Source organism: Haemaphysalis longicornis, unplaced genomic scaffold, assembly GCF_048455015.1.
Source record: "Haemaphysalis longicornis isolate Haplotype H1 unplaced genomic scaffold, Haemaphysalis longicornis Haplotype H1 scaffold_10, whole genome shotgun sequence".
Taxonomy (NCBI): domain Eukaryota; kingdom Metazoa; phylum Arthropoda; class Arachnida; order Ixodida; family Ixodidae; genus Haemaphysalis; species Haemaphysalis longicornis.
In genome coordinates this window covers 2,332,581-2,355,957 of record NW_027526204.1, presented here as the reverse complement: position 1 = coordinate 2,355,957, position 23,377 = coordinate 2,332,581, and the positions used below count along the sequence as shown (strand labels likewise).

The 23,377-nt window shown below is 50.0% G+C and overlaps 1 protein-coding gene across 4 annotated transcripts in view; it reads left to right on the top strand.

Annotated features, from left to right (window-relative positions):
* The first annotated feature begins 4,902 nt into the window (after positions 1 to 4,902).
* The window catches only part of LOC144158118 (proteasome adapter and scaffold protein ECM29), a 293,901-nt gene continuing 275,426 nt past the window's right edge, over positions 4,903 to 23,377 (top strand). For all 4 annotated transcript variants that reach the window (XM_077688775.1, XM_077688773.1, XM_077688774.1 and 1 more), the window contains exons 1-3: positions 4,903 to 5,049; positions 9,273 to 9,403; positions 21,950 to 22,185. In XM_077688775.1, coding sequence (XP_077544901.1) covers positions 5,019 to 5,049; positions 9,273 to 9,403; positions 21,950 to 22,185 — 398 coding nt within the window. In that variant the 5' untranslated portion in view covers positions 4,903 to 5,018. The remainder of the gene's footprint in view (positions 5,050 to 9,272; positions 9,404 to 21,949; positions 22,186 to 23,377) is intronic.

Genomic DNA, 23,377 nt, shown 5'->3' with positions numbered 1-23,377 from the left:
TTACCTTTTGTATATATGTTTAGAGGTGTGTGATTATCAACTTTGCGTTTGCGAATTGAATACAAGTTAAACTTGGCTGTGACTTCAATAAAATATTTTTGAATACGAATAGTAAAAGCTGGCTGCGAATTGAATATTTTCAAACCACACTATCTTTGTTTTGGTGTTTCTAGAGTGTATAAAACACAACTACACCAAAAAAGACAGCTTAGGCAGTCAGAACTAGACACATCTCTGTTCAGGTACTTGCGCTTGACATACAAAAAATTTAATGTAACAGAGAAAATAAAACATAGACATGCAAACCAGTGCAACAAGAATTTTGCATACATTGCCATAAAGAAAAATGGGTTCCTCAAAATACTGTGAACACACTAAGCATATTAAATATGATAGACAGCAGTCCCCCCACTCTCCTCATTGATTGAAAGGAGGCTAGTTGCCGGTGGGACCTCACCAACAAGCCAGCAATAACGTTTTATTTCTCACTTCTGCTATTATATTTATAGGAAACCTATTTTAGATTATAACTTTTGCTTTCGTAGTGTTGCACTTGACCTAACATACACCACAGTTAGCAAACGCTTGGTGCAAGGCTTCTGCATTAGGCTTTTGGCACGGCTTCGGTGTCATGCAGAAAAACCAACCCGCAAGGTCTTACCATGTAGTGAAGCTTGAAAGTTTGCACGTCTTCAGATAGATCAAACATTCGTTCCTCTACTATTTGTAAATTTCAAATATTTGAAACAGAGCTGCAAATCGAATATCAAAAAGTACTCGCACAGTATTGTAAGTTGCGAATGTTCACACACCTTCAAATATACTGCCTGGTCACTTCAGTATAAGTGTATAATTTACACAAATAACTTCATTAAAAATCCAGTAAGGTGTTTCATGCAAGTTTGACGCATTTATTTGAAATCACTGATAAGCATTGGGTGCAGTTGATTGGATGCTTAACCGCTCTGTCTTTCCTGTACTATCTCCCACATCCCCTCAAACTCAACGGGCATGGCTTCTGCTTTCCTTTCTTTCTCCACCGGATTCGACCTCCCTCGAAGAATACGCCATTGCCCTTGCAATAGAGCACGCTACTCTTAATGTTCCTCCCACAACGCCAGTATATATCTTCTCCGACTGTCAGTCAGCCCTTCGTAATTTCACTAACCATAAGACCCACCCACACACCACTGATTTTGTCACTCCGATACTTGCATCGAATCCTCGGCCACGCTTCACACTGGTTTGGGTTCCTGGCCACGCTGGCATGTGCGGAAACGCCTTAGCAGACGCGCTCACCCGAGTACCTTTCCCGGGTTTGCCCATGTCCTGGCCAACCTTGTACCACCCGCCGACGGTTCGTACTCAACACCGCGCTTCCCGCCATTACCAATTACAAGCCCAACGCCTATTACGCACCCTGTACCCACCCCCCAGTTCCCGTCTACCTCGTGAGGCTGCGTGCCTCATTCGACAGGCTCAAACCTGTTCACTCCCCTCCGCACCGCATCTATCGGCGCCCTGGCCATCCTTCCTGACCCAGTTGTTCTTCCTACCCATCCATCCCTCATTCTAATTGGGACTTCACCCCTCCATCTCTTACCCAATCCCTCACTTTCATCACCTCCTGGGAGATCTGGCTGTCTCCCCCGCCAACAGTGAACATCCAGGCTGCCCAGGAAGCTCTCTACAAACACATGCACCGGATCCGCACAGGCATTCAGGAGTACTACGTGGATCCGGTGAATTGAACTTTCAAATTAGGACCAGGCATTCAGGAGTACTACGCAGATCCGGTAAATTGAACTTTCAAATTAGGACCTGGACTTAGAAATAAGTGTTTGTTCTCTCTCTCTCTCCTTCCTTCCTTTTCAGGGTGGGCATTCATAGGGGCACTTGTTGGGTAATATGTTGTGTTGTAGTATGTGTGGGTTTGTAGGCATCTGTAAAACGGCTTTGGACTTAGAGGTTGGTGAGGGAATCTGGCAGGTCTTTTCTGCTTTCTACGAATCCGTGGCTAGTAAATTTGAGGGCAGCAGTGTGTGCCGCCTCATTCCCTTGTAGAAAGGCGTGATGTCCAGATGAGGTAGATGATCACTAGCTTTTGTATGCGTCGTAGTGTACTTGAGGTGTGATGCATCCTTCTTGATAAAGGGACATGCTTACTGGGAAGCACGGTGAAATCTGTCATGGCTGTGCTTGCATCTGTTTTTTGCAAAGTTGTGGAAGTGGTAGTGGTGAGTGTGGCGGGCATCAAGGGTTTCTTATGAGTGATTAATGGTAGACGTCCCAGGGTTTTGTGCTTAAATATGCATCAAAACAGTGAACTGAACGAAGGTGGCTACGCAGGCTAGTTGAGACTTCATCTTGGAAATTTTGGTCAAATGTCAGGCATGACTCAAGGAAAGGATAGAGACAGGAATGAGCTTCATCAACGAAGCTTCATTTCCCTCTGAGAGTGATTACAAAGTAAACAAAACCTTCATGTGACACTGCTTTAACACCACATGTAAAAAGCAATTACAGCTGCTGCACACTTCACACTAATTATTCAGTATTCTATAGTGCATCTGTCTCCCACCTTTATCACAATAGGCCTCAAAGATTTCTCATTCCTGTTTTGTGCCATACAACTTCAGCACTCTCGTCGTATCAAATTCTGGCATGTAGCCACCTGGCGTGCATTGAGTCTTGGAGTGGAGCACCAAATCGGTTTCTGTTCAAGTCGTCAGCAATGCGGCATGCTCCCGCCACTGCCTGTTAGGGCCTTGTCTGCCCTATGTACAGGTGCAGTCAAAAGTAATTGGAGCACGGGAGCTGTGGCCGAACCGCATCGGAGCGCCGTGTAGCTGCACCGGCGGTAAACGAAAGGAGCAGAACACGCATGCGCGCCTGCCGACGGTGATAGCCCATCTATACTTCTCAACCCACTTCTTTTAACGCGGCTTTGAGCAAATTATTCGCAGCATACTGGTCTCAGCGATGGCGCTGATAGCATACCCACCTAAACATATTAGAAAAGAAAAATTGTAATTTCAGACCCTAGCGATTACGACGCTTCTCCAGCAACTCGCAGGCGCTGAAAGTGAGCGACGCTGCCAGATACCACCTCTGCTATCAGCGCCATCGCCGAGACCAGTATGCTGCGAATAATTCACTCGAAGCCGCGTTAAAAGAAATGGGTTGAGAAGTATAGATGGGCTATCACCGTCGGCAGGCGCGCATGCGTGTTCTGCTCCTTTCGTTTACCACCGGTGCAGCTACACGGCGCTCCGATGCGGTTCGGCCACAGCTCCCGTGCTCCAATTACTTCTGACGGCACCTGTACCATCAATATACATTGAAATAGGAACAACAAACCATGTGACTTTCAGTATATGCTGTGCATCATGGTGACGGGCTGTGTAGCCACAGGAGGAACAAAGTTACAAGAATTCGTGTCCAACAGTGTTATGGAAATAGCATTTGAGAATGTTAATTTGGCCCACTGCCACATGTAGTGCGGGGTCCCGCTACGGTTATCAAACTTTGTCACTGTGTAGGATCAAGCAGAACACGACGAAGGCTGATAGCAGAAGCACAAACGGGCACCAAATATGGCGGTGGGCGAAATAAATATTTTCACAGACCGAACAGTGCCCTCTCGACACCCACGTGCAAGTTGGTCGAACTGGAAGTACATAATACCTTAGATAAACTGCACGAAGCTTACCATCACTCCCAAACCTCCCGCCTCAACCACCTACCAGACGAGACACCCTTGAACTCCTCGTATATCCAGCGCCCCAAGAACAGCTACAAAGTGTGCCCCTCCACATCCGTCAACACATTTGTACAGCTCCCATACCGCGATATACGCATCAATACGCTCGTCAGGAAAGCAACCCTCTGGAGACCAACGAAACTAACGTGGATAATTACAAACTTTTCATTTCTGCGCGCCAAGAGTCCTCTGCAATGATTTAACAAGAATATGCAGCAAGACCATGACCTCCTGAATATAATGTCCCGGAGCTTATGACAGCACGCAGCGATTACAAGACACGGGGTCCGACGAACCAAAGCGACGCGCAGGAATCACCTTTGTAGGTCGCAATAGTCTTGTCTTGTTATTTCTTAGTCAACGACCGTGTGGTGAGCGACAAGAGTTTCGTGCGAACGATCGTTCGTGGCTGGCCGGTCGCAATAGTCTTGTCTTGATATTTCTTAGTCATTGACCGTGTGGTGAGCGACAAGAGTTTCGTGCGAACGATCGTTCGCGGCTGGCCATGATAGCACCGCCGTTTGATGTTGAAGGCATACGCGCACTCGCACGTCGGAGACGAAACGCCCAGCGGCCTCAATGAAATGCAGCGCAGAAGCTTGTCGCGAGCGCGCTCATCACTCTCGCAAATCGAGGCGGCACAACTGATGCAGAACGCCCGTGTTCACCGTCGTAACGCATTACGCGCCAATAAGGCGGCCGCACACACTCAGCGTCTCAATCACACGCTGCACACCACCGTGAGTGCTCTCCAGAAGTTCTTCGAGAGCGCTGTTATCACAATCGCAAGCCGAACACCTATGCACCGCTGCAACGGCAGACAAAAATCACAGCGAGAAGATCGCAGCGAGCGAAATAACCGTACAACAGCTGCCATTTTTTTAAAATCATGACGTCACATCCGGCAAAAAAAAAAGTCGCTTTCTTTGTTTTTTGATGTCTAGTTGGCGCATGCGCAGTAGTGCTCGTCCACCGTTCCTGAACGTCAGGTCTCTTGGCCGACGTCTAGGACTACTGGCTGCTATGCAATAAAGTTTTCACTCACTCACTCACTCGAATGATCTACACTTTTAAAAACAACACATATTTATTTTAAAAAGTTAGGAACGATATTTATGCAATTTTATTATTTATTCTTATTTAGGGCTTTGCCAAAACGAGCCAATCCAACCTTTCCAACGAAAGGAAAGTCATGGTCGTGGTAGTTTTGTAGTATCTCCATGAGTGAATAGAAGCGGCGGCGTTAGTTGAAGTCATGGCCCAAGCTAACACCCCGGACGAAACCGGTATGCTGATTTTGGTGAACTCTGAAAAGTAAATTAGGTTGTCATGCTCCAGGTGCTTGTAGCAGCGAATGAGTGGGATTAAGAAATGCACCCTTCGACTTTTCCGGTGCCCTTCTGAACGTTGCAAAGCGGTAGTAATACGACCATTTCTGGTGCCCTGCCCTGCCCTGGTGCCCTACAAACAAGGCCGGTGTGGCCTTGTTTACATCGATTATTATTACGTTGCTGTTTCAGTGCAGACGGGCTTGCGTATATCGCCCAAGCACAGCTTCCGTCTCTGCCCGAGGTCGATGTGCCAGTTCAAACGAAGGGACGTGCCAGTGTAGGTCTTTCTTACGTGAACAGTGATTTCGCTCGTATTTCTGGAGTGACGGGGATGACGGTGCATAGAGCTGGGAAAGTGGATGACGTGTCCCGCCCCGCGCTGTTCGCCAAATGCGAAAATCGTCGCCACTTGATGCAGCGTTCAGTGGTCACAATGGCTTTCCCAGCCAAGCTCTGCCCGTGCGCACTGTGCCAAAGGGTTGTACGTCCTTGCCCTACCAACTCTGTACCCGTTCCCCGCATGCCAAGGGGGTTGGAACTGCGAGGTCGCTTGAAGCGCGCCCCCAGGCGAGCTGCAATGCAGCATGTGTTCTGCCTTTGCGAAGGCACATTTTGCCATCACACCCTGAGCTGTTGATATGTGATGTAGTTGCTCTTTTCTCGTAGTTGTATTTTTTTTCTTTTCAATAAAACAAACCTGTATGTTGTCTTCATGGCCCCTTTAAGTCTGACGGTTATGCTTCCCGCGTGTTGTCATGCTTGCAGTGGTTGTTAGCAGGCTTGTATGGAAATCTGCCTTGTAAAGCAGGTTGTTGGAATGGTTGAGAAAGGCTTTCACTATTCCACCATCCTTCAATTAATATATCTGCAAATGCCAGGTTGTGTCAAACATTTCCTACAGAAATGCCCTGCAAAGGCTAATCAGAGCCCTCAGGAGGGTGTGAGCTCACTTTGCGAGCTGTTTCTGGCCAGCTGATGTGCAGAAAGAGGAGGCTGTTTTTCCACTTTTGTTGGGACTGACATCGCAGGTGGCTGCAAAGCGCAATCTTTTTCTGCCTTTCGTGCACTTGGCTGATTGCTGTGAGCATGCTGCACTTTTGAGAAAAACAGAACAAAAAGCAATGTGCGGGAGTTTTCTGCTGCCAAACATTGGACTGTGGTCACTGCATAGTGCCATGAAGTGAACACGAAGAAGACGACAATAAACCAGACACGCTGTGCGGGTATGTTTCATAACCCGAGAGCACCATCGTTTTGCGGGGTCACTCGCTCCGCATTCACGAGCCGGCCAATGAAAAGCTGCCAGCGACAGTGGCCGGCTGAGGAAAAGATCCTGTGAAGAGGCGAGGGAGCGTGGAGCGTGACCGGGATGGACGGGCGACCGGACCCATGCTGTGCCCAAGAGGTCCTCCACAGGTGCAACCTCCAAGACATCTCCTCCGCAAGGAAGTCGTCTCGCCGGGCGTCAGTGACAGACAGTGTCGCTTCCAGAGAGCTGTGTGCCCCATGACGGTGACGGAAGCTCGAGTGCACTGCACTACCACAAGCTATGAGACGTGACCTCTGAACTACCAGACGTGTGACCCAAGGACCGGACGTGCCGACGCCCTCAAGCTAAAACCATGTACTGTGTGTCGTTTTCCTTCACTCCTCGAGTCCCTTTTATTTCACCTCTTACTACTGCATACCTGCCAGGTTTCCAGAATTTTCCGGGAGACTCCCGAATTTTTATGGTTTGGTACGATTGTACGACCAAAACAAAAATCTCCCGAAAACGCCCCCGTTTTTGGCCAAATCTTTTTCCCAGTCTGGCCACAATTCGCCGGAGGTATACCTGAACCCGACACCAATCGGCATCGTTATCAGTGAAGTGTTAAAAAAGCGTAGTCGCCCATGCGCAGACGGTTAACCTGTTCGTCCCATTCTTAATTTACTGTTGATGAAAGCGCAGCGCCACCGCCACTTTCATTTACGCACGAGCACGGTCGTTCTGGATGGCAGCTCTGAAGATTTAGCAAGTCTCCAGTGGTGTAGCTTGTTGTTAGTTTAGACGAATGGACAAAACAGTTCAGTTCCCGCTGTTTTGTATTGCGCTTGCAGTACTATTTCCAGGACTTTCTGAAAGGGGCGGCGGCAGCCACGTCGAACACTTAAGTGGTGTAACTTACTGGTAGTTTGGACAAAGAAACAGTTCATTTCCTGCTATGTTGTAAGTTAATGAAAAAAAAAGTCTGTAAGGTTACCCATTCTGTTGTTGCTGCAACCCCCCCTCCGGTCAGATCTCCCTAATGCCATCCCGGCAAACCTGGCAGGTATGCTACTGTTGTCTCTACCTCTTCACTGTGTTTAGCTATTGTTACTTTGTAGTCTGTCTGTTTTATTTTTTGTGGGTTTCTAGTATTATACAAACGAAGTTTCCAAAGTGTATTCCTCTAGTTATTATTGTCCCTCGAACCTGACAATAGCCAGTGGCTTATGTGTTCAGCTATCATGTGTTCAAACATGGTTATCAAGTGCACATTGTGACATCTTGAAGGGCAGCGAAGCAGACAATTACACGAGACAAATAAGATGACGGGACACTCACGGTTGTCCTGTAGCCTTTTTCTCGTGTATTTGTCTGCTACGGTGCCCTTCAAGATGTTAAACCAATATTAGATGCGACGCATCTCTTGCTCGGGGGTATGTCCTTCCTGCATCGCGGCGTTGCCCACACGCTCACTGCACATGCTCAACTCTCCACCGTTCTTCTCTCCGACAGCTGTGCGCAACACTCTCACTCCGTCTCATTATCATAGCAACAGCTGCGCGTGTGCGCTTCGCTGCTCTGGGTGCGCGCATGTGTGCGCATGCGCGCGACTCTCCCCCCCCCGGTTCCTCTCCTTTCCACGCTTGCTCTCATCCAGCGCTCGCTCTCGCACTTGACTTGACTGCTTGACGATACCTCCGTGCAAGATCTTCCGATGAAGACGTGATGGAAGCGACAGTCCCTTCAGCGAGTGGACTGATGCAATCCAATGCCAGTGTCAGTCCAAACGCTCCCCCCTGATGCGTCGCATCACATCAGGGTTCCCTCGTGGGAAGGTGGGTGTAATTTTGCATTTCCCAAATGTCGATTCTTTTAAAGTGTCTCGAAGTTTGCTATCCCCTCCATGACCTGCCTTCCCCCCACCCTTTCAGTACCTACGAAATCGTCGGGCCTGTGTGTGTTAGCGGAATAGAGCTTAGTTTGAAGGGGTGCAAGTCCTGTCTCTTGATTTTACTCCACCAGTGCGTTTTTATTTGCACCTCTTCTTATCATGGGGGTTTATAGTTGGGGAATAGTAGCGCGCTCTATTCGTGCCTTAAGTTTGCTTCTGTGCAACCTGAAAGGTGACCCAATGTTGTCGGTGTGCTGCTCCAGAACTGCGCAAATGCTGTGCTCTTCAAAGCTACTTTAAATGGAAGACTCCCTGGCTGGATCAGCCCCGAGTGCTGCTTCTGGGGAAGTGTTCACTGCCTCAGCCGCGGTGGTCCGAAGGAGGGAAACCGCAGCACAGTTTTAGTGTTGTTCTTTCGACCATGCTGTGTGCCATGCTACGGGGCACAGACACTGTCAAGCCTTTATAGGCTTTTAGAACGCAAGCTCTTAAGTGCCCGCTCCTCACAGCGCCATCGTCCCTCAATGTAAGCGAGAAAAGGAAGAGGACACCAAAGATATATGAGATAGAGCAAGCATAAAAGCAAAGAAGTAAAGTGTGAGGGGGAACTCCGCATGCCGCGGCTGCGCGAGACAAGTGGGAAAACCGTGCCCTTGTGTCTAGTGTCGCCCAAGAAAGGCGACGCAAAACCAGGCATCCATGAAAGCAAGCGTCCTGTTCTTTAAAGTTTACAGAAGCTCAGCACGTGCATTGGAGGTGCGCATTGGTCCTTCGTCGCCCACTTCTTTGCGCGGCTTATCCGAACCACGCGGCATTTGCACAGGAGGTTCAAACACGATTTACAACGACCTGATAACTGATCACACAACCACTGTCTGAGGTGCAGTAGCCATGCGCTATGATTGAGAAGACTGCAATTTGCGCTGCAGTCAAATTTTTCATCGTGCTGTATCGTAGTCGCCAGGCATTTTTTCGCTTGTGCTCCTAACATGGTTTAGATTGGAGTGAAAGTGAAGACAGAATCCCCTGCCGCCGCAGAGCTCATGGAGCGTGTGTTCCTGCGCTTTGTGACGGCCGAGACGGACGAGCAGTTTGAGTCGGTGCTGTCCAAGTTCCTCCTGCCTGTGCTGGCCAAGCTCAACAGTTCCCAGGAGGGCGTCCGCAAGAAGGTGAGCCACCCGTCGCCTCTTGCCCAGGGACCGGCGCTGGGAGTGATGTATATACTAGAGGGGAATCTGGCCTCCATCATGTATTGGGTAGGAAGGTTACACTTCTCCTTAGCATGGCTCGCCAGCAGCTTCAAAAGTTACGTGTGGCTGCAAAAAGCACCATATTAACAGCAGACCATTGTAGCTGGGCGTAATGTGTGGCACGTAATGCATTAAGAATACCGAAAAAATGCTGAATGCTCGTGAGCGCATGCCCCGCGGCGACTGCCCAGCATCCCCAGCTCGTGCAGTGGTGATGTGTCCTTCACTGCTCACGTAGGAAGAAATCCTGCAGCGTCACTGCGGTTTAAGCCTTGCACGACCTAGTGCAAGTTTCCCCACTTTTTTGTTGCAAGGTTATTTAAAGGTGCCTTATAGATGCAGTAGTGGAACTCGGAAACATTCATTTGTCCGGAAGTGAAGTTTCACGTGACAGCTCCTCTGGCAGGCTCGGCTTGACTGCGTGGCTCGCCGACCCTCCCACAGAGTCAGCCAGCCGCCGGGTCAGGCAGGCAAGAGAGAAGGGCCAGCCTCTGAGGGGGTTTATTCCCCAGAACCACCCTCCTGTCTTCTACCTCGTTAACGGGTCTCGTGCTGCTTGTGTGGGCGGAGTCCTCTGGCACCACTGGGGGACGATGGCCTGTCCAGGCTGGAGGGGAAGTTGCTGGGTCACTCCATCGCCACACGCCGTGATCTCCCGGCTCGGCGAGGGCCGTTGCTGAAGTCTCCGCTCGCCGCAGCCAGCCAGCCGCGACGAGTGCTGTAGCCGAAGTCTCTCTCCCTGCCGTTGCAATCCCCCGAGCTCCACACTCGTGGGAGCCGAAGCGATGGCGCCATCTCACGAGCTGCAAGCAAGCCCCCTGCAGTTGCCATCCTCTTGCGCCAAATCGTTGAAGAGCCGCCCGGATCTAACCGCGTACCAAGTTGGGATCACAGGTTCCCACAATCCCACACGGGGTATGCCGATTCCCGAGATATCGAGAGTGCCAACCAACAACAATGTCAGATGCCCGGCTAGTCGCACGGAACCGAAACTGAAACTGGCTTTAACAGCTGTAATCTTGGACATCTTCCAATCACATCTCAAAACAAAAACACAAGTCGCTGCTGTAGTTGTTGCAGCCGCTGCAAATGTTGCATGGTATTTTTTCTTCTTTTAGGCGCTAACAATTAAGCACTGCTTTATCAACTGGATGAACAATGAAACGTCGGTTCATTTGAGCAAGTCTATGCTATTCAAACAAAAACAGATGTGCGGGAAATTCGCTTCAGTGTTCCTTTACAATTGTCCTCACATCTAAATATAAATACATTGCTGTAAAGACACATTTGTATGGGCAGTAATTATTTTTTTTGCATTTGCAATATAGTGCAGGACCTTTCTGAAGCCCAGGCAGGAGTGGGTACAGGATACAGTGCTGTTCGATCCATGGTAACAAGGCAGACAAAGAGTAAACAAAAAATCAGCTGAAAACCACTCTGGTATGTAGGAAGGAAAAAGCATGAACTGAACGAGAGGAAACCATTTATAAACCAAATCAACAAACATTGCAATGGGCATAAGAACAGGTGGCAGCAAAACTTTTACATGTTGAGGAAATTTTTGGTGCATCGGAGTACATTTTCTGACAGAAATATGTGGCTGGGAAGGTTTTTGTAATCGGTTATAGTTTTTTGGAAGAGCGAATCCTCTTTATATTGATCAGTTTGTGCAAAAACGAGAGTTATTCCACCAAAATGGTGATGTCGTTTGGGTCCAATGATTGAGGGCTGCAGGTAGGTAGAGGGGTCGAGCCTTAAATTTCGATGCCAGAGTTGAAATAGAAAGTGTAGCTTAGTAAGCTTCCTCCGAGATTCTAAGGAGGTTACTAGGAGAGTCATCATGCCTGTTGTGATGATTGTATATAAAGCGAATGGCAAGTTTGTTAATGTCTTGTAGGGCAGGTCCCAAATAATACATGCATATTCTAATCTAGACCTAACTAATGTCTTGTAAAATTTATCGCGCGGGGGCCGGTGTTGTAGGAGACCACGTTTGCGGCAAGCAGATGGGCAGAGAAAGTCAGATGTGTTTGGACCAGGTTAATTGACTGGTAAGTGTTACCCTGAGCTACTTCAAGCTATCGGTTTCAGAGAATTGCAATTTCATTTATGCAGTATTAATATTCAAGGTAACACTCGTGAATGTTACCCTGAAGGGGCACCTTGTGTGTTCACGGTGACGGGCCCCGAGCCCATGTGGCTTGGACCCACCCTCTCTTTAGGCTGTGCATGGCTTGTCCAGGGAGAAGGGGAACCTGGTGGATGAGCCGACACCGAGGTTGCACTTTGGCCCTCGCTTCTTGAAGGCGGCACCCCGGGACTGACCCCTCTGCCTGTCCGGTCCCCCTCTCCACTGTTGATTGATTGATTGTGGGGGTTTAACGCGCCGACGCAACGCAGGCGATGAGGCGCGCCGTAGTGGAGGGCTCCGGATTAATTTCGACCACCTGGGGATCTTTATCGTGCGCCGAAATCTCGTACACACGGCCGTTCTTGCTTTTCGCCTCCCTCTCCACTGTTTCACTTTCCCGTCTTCTTTCCTGACCTCTATTTTTCTGCTTTCTGATCTCCTCTTCCAGGTGGCAAGGGTTAACCCTGCGTGAATGGCCAGCCTAAGTTTCTTTATGCAGGGTTATAGTGGCCACATATGGCCAACGCAGGTCTGCGTTCCTGTCTCCAAGGCCAGCATAGCTGCGGAACGTTTGCTGGTCTATGGCTGCGACAAAACCTTCTCTTGATCGGGCTCGGAAACTACCCTGTATCGAGGGTCCCATTCCAACTAAAAGAGCAAAGCTTTCCAAAATTTCTTCTTATCGAATCCACCAACAGCCAGTGCCCTCTACAAAAGGCCTCGCCATTCGTAGTCGCTAAAGAACTGGAAGCTGTCCTTGGTGGTAAATGTAAAGCTACAAAGATGTCCTCTGGAGGTATTCTCACTGAATGCGACAACAGAGCCCAGGCTGATGCAGTGTTGGCAATGGAGAGGTTCGCAAATAGTATCGGCTCACTGAAGCCTAAACTCATGCCAAGGAGTGATTTTGGATCCTGACCTTGCAGACCTCACAGAGGATGAAATTCTTGAGGGCCTGCAAGAGGAAAATGGTACTGCTGTCAGGCGTGTCATTGACATCACCTGACTGCCAACTCCTCTAAGCTTCCTGAATCTCTTAAACTGTCCATCGAGTATGCTTTAGTTGCCAGAGGTGTTGTGGCAAAAAGACTTGTGCCAAGTGCGCCAGTACTGATCATATGTGGAACTCGTGCGTGGCGCAGGAAACGAAGTGTGCCAACTATGCCCTACTCGAGGAAGGGTAAAAGATTTCAAGAGGAAAAAGAAGTAATGCCTCCCAAGGTCAAGAAGCGCTTCTCGTTTATACGAGGTGGCAGGTTAGCTCCTGCAGCAGCCCGCACAGCCACAGCATGTGCTTCGGCACCCGAGGCTGTGCAGCCACCTGCCCTCTGTGGAGGTGGTTCCCTCGACCTCGTCCCTTCCGGGGCCCCACAAGGGCACTGGGAAGAACTCGTCCAACAGCCCTGCAAGGAGTGGCAGGAAAGGAGTGAGCAAAGAAAATCTAGTTGTAGCTGATCCAGACAAACTGGAATGCCAGTTCCCTTCATGCACTAGAACGGTAGAGGTCGAATCCACAACACAGGTTTATAGATGAATATGAACCCCAAGTAGTGGCGTTGCAGGAAACAAACTTTACAAAAAGACAAAACTCTCCACAATTACCACCTCCTCAGAAAGTACAGAGAAGGCTGCACCCGCGGTTCAGGGGGTGTGGCTCTGGTTGTGGCACAGGGCATAATTCTAAAGTCAATACACTGGAGGCCGTTGCAGCACAAGTGCATGTCAACAAGCTGGTCCCTGTTGTCTCACTTAATAATAATAATAATAATAATAATTTTTTTTGCAAAGTCAGTGTGCCCACCCAGTGGCGTGCACGGCTAGGCAGAAAGGTAGAGACCCTTACGCAGGTGCGCCTGCTAGCCCGCCACTGAGTGGGTAGAGGGAGCGTAAAACGCATTGAATAAATAGACAAGGATTGGAAAGAAAAACAAACGAAAAGAAGACGACAACAGAGACAAAAAGTGACAGCAGAGAGATTGTAGGGACATACACGAAACGCAGGAAGAGAACACGCAAGGACACACAGAGAATAATATAGACTTATAGTACATGGCGGGGCGTGGAGGAGACTAGGGGGCACTTGTCAGAAGGAGGCGTGCATACGAGCGACACAGCTCTAGGGATTCCTCTTTGCCACGGGGCAGAGGCTTGCGCTGGCTTGCCGGCAGTGAGAGGAACCCTCGTACAGCAGCGGGAACGAGGGACGTGCTATGCCTAGCAGTTCGTGCACGCATCGGTTGGGGTTGGTCAGTGCGGTTGCTCACGCGCACCTGCGAAGACAGGAAAGTTCCAGACAGAGAGCCATCAAAGACGCGGCACAGGAGGCGAACACGGCCAATGTCCCAGCGGTAGGCCAATTGACGCCACTTAGCAACCACGAGCCTCTCCTCGTAGTGTAGACGGGCTGCAGGACCTGTGGAACGAGAGACTAATGTGTGAGATGCCCTCCTCTGTACACTCTCTATTCGCGCCACGAGGTGCTGCTGTGGTGGTGACCACACCGGCTACAGTACTCAAGCAGGGGCAACACAAGTGACGTGTACAGTAGCCGGAAAGCGTGCGGGTCACACTGCTTGGTCACACGGGTGACAAAGCCCAGGGTCCGGCGCGACTTTGCGACGACGCTGGCCACATGGGCATGGAAGTCTAATTTCCGGACGTACTGCACTCCCAGGATGGTCACGCAGTCGGTCACCGTAACAGCCTCGCCATGCAGGGTGTACGACGGCTTTTGCACTGTCCGGGAGCTGCTAAATCGCATCGTGCAACTTTTGGCGGGGCTGAGCCGGAGGTAGTTGGTGCTGGCCCAGCAGGCGATTTCGTTGAGGTAAGCCTGAAGGCCGTGGCAGGTGGAGGGCGAAACGAGGGGCCAAGAATAGATGTGTCGTCTGCGTATTGGACGAGCAGGAAATTTTCGTTCCTGGGCATGTCATTTACGTAGATCAGAAACAACGTGGGGCCCAGGACCGATCCTTGTGGCACACCTGATGGCACTGGCATGTCGGCTGAGCGCGCACCGCGGTATACAACTCGTTGGTGCCGGTTGGAGAGAAAACTTGAAGTCCAATTCAGGAGGGTGCCTCGGACACCAGCACTGAACATTTTTTGTATCAGGAGAGCAATGTGGAGGGTGTCGAAGGCGTTGCTCAGGTCGAGCTGTACGAGGTCAGTTTCTTTACGGTTGTCGAGCTGGTCGCTTACGAAGTGAGTCAGCGTTGCCAAGGCAGTCTCGCAGCTACGGTTGTGGCGGAACCCGTGCTGGGCGTTGGACAAGTAGCTGGTGCGCTCCAGGAAGTCGAGGAGTTGCTCGTTCACAACGCGTTCGAATGTGCGGCAGATGATAGACGTTATTGACACTGGTCGATAGTGCTGGGGTTTGTCCGTTGGTTTCCCTTTCCCCTTATGGACGATGGCAACTAGTGCTCGTTTCCATGTGTCTGGGACAGCACCGGCATCGAATAGGGCCTGCAACACTTTGGTGAGGGATGGCAGGGTGTGCTGCGCGATCAACTTGAAGAATATAGGGGCTATGTGGTCTGGGCCAGGACTCTGCGATGGTTTGATTTTAGCAACGGCAGCAGAGACTGATTCCGGTGTGAAGGTAACTGACTCCAGGGTAGGGGAGACACTGCTTGGGGATGAGGACGAGCGGGCCGCTGTAACCGGAGGCAGTGGACCGTCGCTGTGCCTGTATACGGAACTGAAGTGTTCTGCAAAGAGAGCTGCTACTTCTTCAGGGGCATCGACCACTTTCCCATTAGCCTTGAAACTTCGCTGCTGACGAGATGTGTGTAGGCGGTGCACATAGGACCAGAAGGCCTTTGGGTCGTCCTTTGCCTTCTCAGCTATGCTAGCGATGTAACGGCGGTGTGCAGCGTGAATGGATGCTTTCAACAGGCGCTGGTGATCTTTGGCGGCCTTTAGGGCATCTGGGCAGTGAGATCGTGAGGCCTTCTTGAAAAGCGCTCTCTTGATTCTTGCTGCCTTCATGATGTCCGCTGTTATCCACGGGCAGTAACGCCGTTTCGAGGAGCAGGCGCGGAGGGGCACGCATTCCTTCTGGATGGCTTCGACGAGGTCGCACCACAGGTCAAAGTCACGGAGGGAGTCAGTCCCCGACGTGGTAATGCACCATGGGGCGAGGTGCGCGAGGTGGCCGTGGTCCGTCTGCCCGAACTTCCAAAGTGCACGGGCGTGGTGCCCTTTGCGTGGGAGTGTAGCAGCGTAGGTAAGCTCCATGCCAAGATGGTCACTGCCGGCCAGCCCCTCAGTGGTCTCGCAGGAAAGAACGCGCGTGGGGTCAGTCACAAACAGCAAGTCCAAGAAGCTGGCTGCACCTTCACGTGTCGTGTACGTCGGCGACACACAAGCCTGCGTGAGCCCGGCAGATGATACAATGTCTAGCAAAAGGTCATCTGGCTGGTCACGAGGGATAGGGTCTTCGTGTCCAAACCAGTCGACGTGTGCATTAAAGTCCCCAAATATCAAAGTGTCGGAGTAGTTTTTCTTTGAAGCTGCCCGCAGTGACGCATCAAGGAGTCTGTACGACGCTTCCCGCGAGGAGGGTGGGCTGTATACACAGCAAACCAAGACAACTCTACGAGGAAGGTACAATTCCACGAACAGCGCCTCGAGTTCGCTGTGCTCGAGATCCGTGCGACGAAACACACGCGCCGACGTCGGGAAAGCGGCAGGGACGCCACCATCGCGACCACCACGGCCTCTCCGGAACACAATGTACTCGTCCGTGTTAAACAGCTCGTCGTCGGTAACACTCGCGTCGAGCCAAGTTTCTGAGAGAAGCACAACAGAACACGGCGGGAGCGACGACACATGCGCGCGGAGATCAGGCGGCTTGTTCCGAACACTCCGGCAGTTGCCGTACCAAAACGTAGTCGCCTTGTGTGAGCTTCGGGGTCTATCAGATGGCGCTGAGTCGGGAGCTCGGGAGGGTGCATGAGCGGAGGCAGCCGAATCGCCGAACAAATCGTCCACGAAGTCTGGGAGGGAGCAACTTAAGCAATACCAGGGGGAATTACTGGAGCCGAGTTTCCGGTAGTCGGGTAGGGACACGTAAACACACGCACGGTGAAACCAATTGTCACAAATATCACAGCACAGTGCGTCCTGGGAGTCTAAAACCTGTTTCATGCAGCGAGTGCACACTGGATGGGGTCCGGGATTTAACGCGACGTCACCGGAAAGCAGGAGAGAAGAATGGGCAAGCCATTCAGTGCCGACGCAGAACAGAAGGCATACCGCCGAGTGCCGCAGACGCGCCAGGACTAGCGCGTTAGGCTTGCTTGGCAGGCCAGGAAAACAGCCCGTCGCACATTGTGCGTCGGCGCCCACGATGAAAATGCCGTAGCCGCGGAGTCCCGGGGCATCAGGTTGAGGGCTCGACGTGAAGGCACGGGTCAGAACGAGCAGCAACAGCAAGAAGTGAATACAAATTCCATGGAAGAGACGGAGCCGTACACGTACCCGCGCCATGTTGAAAAACTAGTTCATCTGCTACAGTCCAATAATGTGTCCATGGTGGTCAGTGCGAACGAAAACAACACACAAAGAAGAGAATAGACGACACAGGCGTTGGTCGAGCTCACAATTCTCTTCTTTTTGTGTTGTTTTCGTTCACGCTGACCACCATGAATGCTATCCAACTCGCCCAATTTGCTACCTTGTTACAATAATGTGTCATTACAGGAGCTTGATGACCTTGTTGAGGACTTGCCTGCACCACTTGTTATTATGGGAGACTTTATTGCCCATCACTGCCTGTGGGGAGGTGACAAAATCGACAGCTGGGGAAAACTAATGGGCTAACTGCTGACAGTCTTGTTGTGTTCAGTATTGGCGACGAGACACACTTTTCGACGAGTACCAGAAGCTTTCCCGCACTAGACGTTTGTGTTGGGGCATCAGCTGGACTTAAAGTGGAGTGCAGTGGACGATCCACATGGAAGTGACCACTTTCCCGCCTTGTTGCGAGAAGTGCAGCCTCTTCTGCCTGCCCTCAAAAGCTGGCCACCCCGAGGGAGGCTCGAGAGAGCAGACTGGGGAAAATCTTGTCAATTTCGACGAATTGGAACTTAGCTGAGGCATGTCCATAGCTGAGGCAAATACCTGCACCTGCGAGGAACTCCTTAACGCTGCTAAAGTGGCCGTCCCACAAACATCTGGGCGAATCCCTAAGCAACCAAAGCCGTGGTGGAACGACGCCTGTCGTGAAGCCCGCAAAAAGCAGAACAAGGCTTGGGGAGTGTTCCCTACCTTTAGTCTGAGCTTTAAAGCTGCCCGGGCTCTGGCCAGGAAAATCAGAAAAGAAGCAAAACGAAACTCATGGCAAAGCTTTGTAAGCACAATAAACACTACCACTCCCGCAAAAAACGTCTTGAACCATGTGCGCTAAGTCAAAGGCAGCTGCAGGTGGGTTGCTGTACCGATGCTGTTCTCTATCGATGGTGCGGGCGATTTCTTGCATGGACAAGTGGATATTTTAGCTGCCCACTTTGCAGAAGTTTCTAGTGATACAAACTACACACGTTCATGTTCATGAGACACAAGGCTAATGCTGAAAAGCTCAGGATTAAAAATTCTAGCAACAACACTAAGGACTATAACCAAGAACTTACATTGTTTGAACTTAAAGGAGCATTATCTCAGTGCAAGGCTACTTCTGTTGGTTCTGACCTTATTCACTATGCTTTTCTGCAGCACCTAAACGACAGTTGCTTAGAAGGGTGTGATGCAGGTTGTTTTTTCGAACGGGGAGGTGTTAATCTGACCAGGCGGAGAAGGACGAGGCGGTTGGCTGCGGACAAGGACAACGTGTATTGACGTGACAAAAAACTGACAAAAAAGATAAATCAACATTAACGTAATCAAGACAAGACAGTGATGTACTACGCAACAAAGTTCACTACCCAAAATAGTTCGCGCTCACGTGTAGGTCCCAGTCGGTGAGTTGACTCGGTGCGCTGGGCTCGGTGCGCTGGGCTCGGTGCGCTGGGCTCGGTGCCCTTGTCGAGGCCGGTGCTGTGCCGGTGCCGGGCCGATGAACAACACGTTGTATTCGGCCTGGGTGTTCCGTGGACAGTCTCTACTGGAAGAGACCAGGTGTTGCTCGGTGTGAAGATCTCCTGAGCGTTGACGCCCAGCTGAGAGCTTCCAGGAGGAATGTGCGGCTCCGTGACGAAGACCCCCTAGGCGTTCTCGCCCAGCCGAGAGCTTCTGGAACCACCTGTTTCTTGCCTCCAGCGCTCGCCACCTCTTCTTCCTCCTCCTCCTTTCCCTCTCGCGCCCTTCTTCGGCCTTCGCACACACCTCGTCTTCCTCGCTTCGACCTGCCGACCCCTGTCCGGTGAGCAGCGCCTCCTCACAAAGGGCTTTTCAAGTTCTTAAACAAAATCTGCAGAACAGGTAGGCAGCCCAAAGCATGGAGAAAGGCTGTTGTAATTCCATTACTGAAACATGGCAAGCCACGAGACTGTCCATCAAGCCTACTGACCCATAATGCTGACCAGTTGTCTGTGCAAGACATTTGAACGGATAGTCAATTTTAGATTGGTCTTTGTTCTTGAATGTTCGGCTTACCTAGATAGGTTTCAGTGTGGTTTTCGGCAGTTTCAGTCTGCAGCTGACCACCTTGTTTGTCTTGAAACAATGACACGAGATGCTTTCGTTAACAATCAGTGTTGCTCTGCCACCTTCTTTTGATATGGCTAAGGCTTATAATACCACTTGGTGGCATGGAATTCTGCAGGATATGGTGGCAATGGGAATCAGAGGGCGAATGTTTTCTTCTGTACAAGATTTTCTTCAAGAACGAACCTTGACTGTGAGACTAGGCAATGCACTCTCGTGTTCTTTCAGTCAGGAAAATGGAGTACCTCAGGGCAGTGTGACACTTTTTATTCCTTGGCAAAGGTTACCTTTCGACCGGTTATGTATTCCCTTTTTGTTGATGACCTGCACATTGCCTGTTCGTCATGTAACCAGTCGGTCTGTGAAAGACCAATCCAGACTACTGTCAAACGGTAACAACGATGGGCAGATGAAAATGGGTTTCTATTTTCTTCTGAGAAGTATGCATGTGTGTGTGTCACACGAAAACGAGGTATTCATGCCATGTATTCATGCGGTATTGTGAAGTAAAAATCAGGGATATGCACAGTGAGCATAAATTTTAAGGCATCGTTTATGACTCCAAATTAACATTTGGGGCACACATAAAGGCACTCAAAATGACCTGCATGAGTGCACTTAACATGTTGAAAATTTTGTCACACAAGTCATGGGGGGCCGACCGTGCAGCATGTATGCTGAGAATTTATGGCTCACTTGTACGGTCTCGTCTTGATTATGGCTGCATGGTTTATGGGTCAGCCCGCCAGTCTGTTCGCACCTTGCTCGACCCAGTGCACAAGCTGGGCCTTAGGTACTTCCCCTGTTGATAGTCTTTACGTTGAGTGCAATGCTGTCGAGCCTGCCTAAGTGGAATATGTGCAGCCAAAATAGCATGCATAAATGGCCCTCCTTGTGCCGGTGAATTGTTGGAGAGAATAGGTATAAGGAGCTCTGTGAGAACAAGTCGAGAATGGCCCTTCGCTTGGAGGAGTACATTCTTTAAAAGTATGCCCGTCAGCTCTTCTGAGATTCTCAGGGGCCGCAGCGCCCTGGGACCAGTGTGTCGTCAAATGTGATCTGTCCTTGTTAAACTATGACAAAAAAGATTTTCCACACCAATTTTTCCGCCAGCAATTTCTTGCACTTAAATACAAGTACAGTAGCTATTGGCACTACTTTACTGATGGTTCAAAAACAGCTGGTCACACTGGTTATGTTTTTTTAAACTCAGCAGTTACTGTAGCAGAGAGGATAGCTGATGAGGGCAGTGTTTTCACTGCAAAGTATTCGGTTTAACCTCTGCTATTGAAGACATAGTTGCAAACAAAGTACAAAAAGTGGCAATTTTTACAGATTCCTTATTAAGTGCCATACAGGCTGTAACCTCACTTGTCCCTTCGAAAAATGCAGCTGCTAAAAAATCGTGTGCGCTGCCTTACATCGGCAGGGGTTTCAGTCATCTTTTGTTGGATACCAAGCCACATGGGCATTCCAGAAAATGAAACCGTCGATAAAGCAGCACCAAGCATTGTGCAATAACAAAGGGGTTCCTTACCAGGACATTCGAAGTACCATACGAAAGCCAATTACAGTGTACTGGCAAACACAATGGGACAGACAAACGGGAAATAAGTTGCACCTAGTTGTTACAATGTTAGCTCATGTGCAGTGCCCCCACGTGGCGCTGATAGTTTTATGTTCAGCCGTGCAAGCCTGGCACAGCGGCGAGTGGCCGGTTTGTGAAAATAAACACAGTTTGTTCTGGGCAAACGGCTCGGCATGTTCTCATGTCTTTCGCGGGCCGGATGGCCTACTGTTCGCGGTAGTCACTTCCTTCTGCTTGGCCATCCGTACTTCTACACATGTAACACTAGTGAAGCTATACCTGTCAGAATGGAAAAGTTGCAGACATGGAAACCGCTTTTTTTTAGGTTATTTTGTGCTGACTGCGAATAGGTCACACTGTGCTCACACACGGCTTCCTGATCCAAGAAGAACAGAAACCTGTGTGTGACCACTGGGAAGATCCTCTTACTCTAGTACATGTTCTAATAGGCTGCCCACACCTTGAAGCAACCCGCAGCAGACATTTCAGAGCACCTTTTGCATTCCTTTACATCTCGTGCTTTTACTTAGTGATGAACCATTGGTGAATTTTAGTGATGTTTTTGAATTTCTTGAAGACACCGGCTTTATAAACTGGTTTTAGCTATTTACATCTTTGAGTCCTTTTAAAAATGGTTTTAATCTTCACAACACCATCTTTTAACTTTCACCCAACTATTTACCCCATGTTTGGCGCAATGTAACCAAAATGTTGTTGTGCCAGAAAAACCAGTTCATCATCATCATCAACGCTGTAAATAAAGTATCTGCAAATAAAAATACACTGATGTATTGTCAAGTTGTATCTTGCATTTCTGTCGATCTATTTCTTTGTGTTCACTCCTGCATGGGCTGTAAATAAATAATAAAAAAGAAAACACTCATGAACACTGTTTTTTCGAGATTAAGTTTCCTGTAGCACTTGATGAGCCAGTTAGAAATAGCGCTTAAACTACCATTTGAAATAACCTAATCATGCCTCTTCCTTGTAAACTAAGTAATCGTGGACAGACCATCTTGCACTGATGCACTTGTCAGTGCAGGCTGGAATTAAGGAAAGCAGTGGCCCTAGAATGCTTCTTGGCACCCCTTGACCACAGGTGATGGAGCTGCTGGTGCACGTGAACCGGCGGCTCAAGTCGCGGCCCCAGGTGCAGCTGCCCGTGGAGGCCCTGCTGGGGGAGTACGGCCGGCCGGGCTGCTCCTCCTTCGTGCTCAACTTTGCCCTGGTGTACCTGCGCATGGGCTTCCCCCGGCTGCCGCCCGGCCAGCAGGCGCGCCTGCTGCCCCGCCTCTTGGACTGCTGGCCGGACAAGCCCCCGCAGCACCGGCACGGGTAAGTTCTCTGCGGCAGCATGCGTGTTGATCGACAACTCGAGCAGGTGTTTCTTGCAGCAGCACTAATGCAAAGATGCAAGGACATGTGAGCAGCTGCCCATTGTTAGCAGCAGCACAGTGGCCGAAAGGGGAGATTGGGCCCGTGCTGCTGGCACCTAACCTTTGTGGCCTTGACTCGTGCTCGGACCGCCCTCCACACGCCGTGTCAGAAGGCAGGCAAGAGGCAGGCAGGCCAGCCAACGCTTTCTAGTGTTGAGTGCTTCTTGAGCCCTCACTGTTTGAGACTGCTTGCTGGACAGCCAAGCAGTCTCAAACAGTGCGCCTCAAACAGGTGAAAATTGCACGGTTCAGTGCGCCTAATTTACCCTATTTTCTCGCATGTAACCCACACCAAGAATAGAAAGAATGTGCTCGAAAAGTGTGGGTGTGGGTTATCTGCAAGTATTCAGGAGTGAGAGGACGGCTTCATGGCAGCATGCAGCTTGCTGTGCAGAATGTTAGTTGGACGCCGAGTAACCGCCGCGGTGGCTCAGTGGCTAAGGCGTTGCACTGCTGAGCACGAGGTCGTGGGTTCGATTCCCGGCCGCGGCGGTCGCTTTTCTGATGGAGGCAAAAAGCAAAAATGCCCGTGTGTACGAGATTTCGGCGCACGCTAACTCTTTTGCTACCGCGCCTATCAAAATCGATCAATTTGATTGATACGTTTGGGAGCGCCTTTTCATAGCGTTCCAGGCGTTTCTCGAACAAGTAAAGCTGTTTGGAGTTAGATCAGAAAATGGCCTTTCAAAATCAGTTTTGTTTTGATTTTTGCAACGGAAACATGATTTTTGACACACTTTTGAATCACCTGGGTGTGGAAAAGGGGCGTGGTCATCGCGCGTCACGGCTACCAACGAAGAATGCGTGCAACTCGTTATTACTCGGCACCAGCGCTTGTTTTTTGCTATCAGGGCGTGAATGGGGAACTAGCAAATGATTTTCAATCGTCAGGTTCGCGCTCTGACAATAATAATCCCAGAAATCGGCTGAAAATATCAAGCAGTGCCTGGTTGCAAAGCTACTTTATGATTTTAGGCAGTTTTATTGCCTTTGCGCTCGTTGTTCTAAGTACTGTGGTACTTCTACTTACCCCAGGACAATTCGCAAACAGTTTACAACAGTTTCGGTTTCGTTTCTGCGTCGCGAAATTC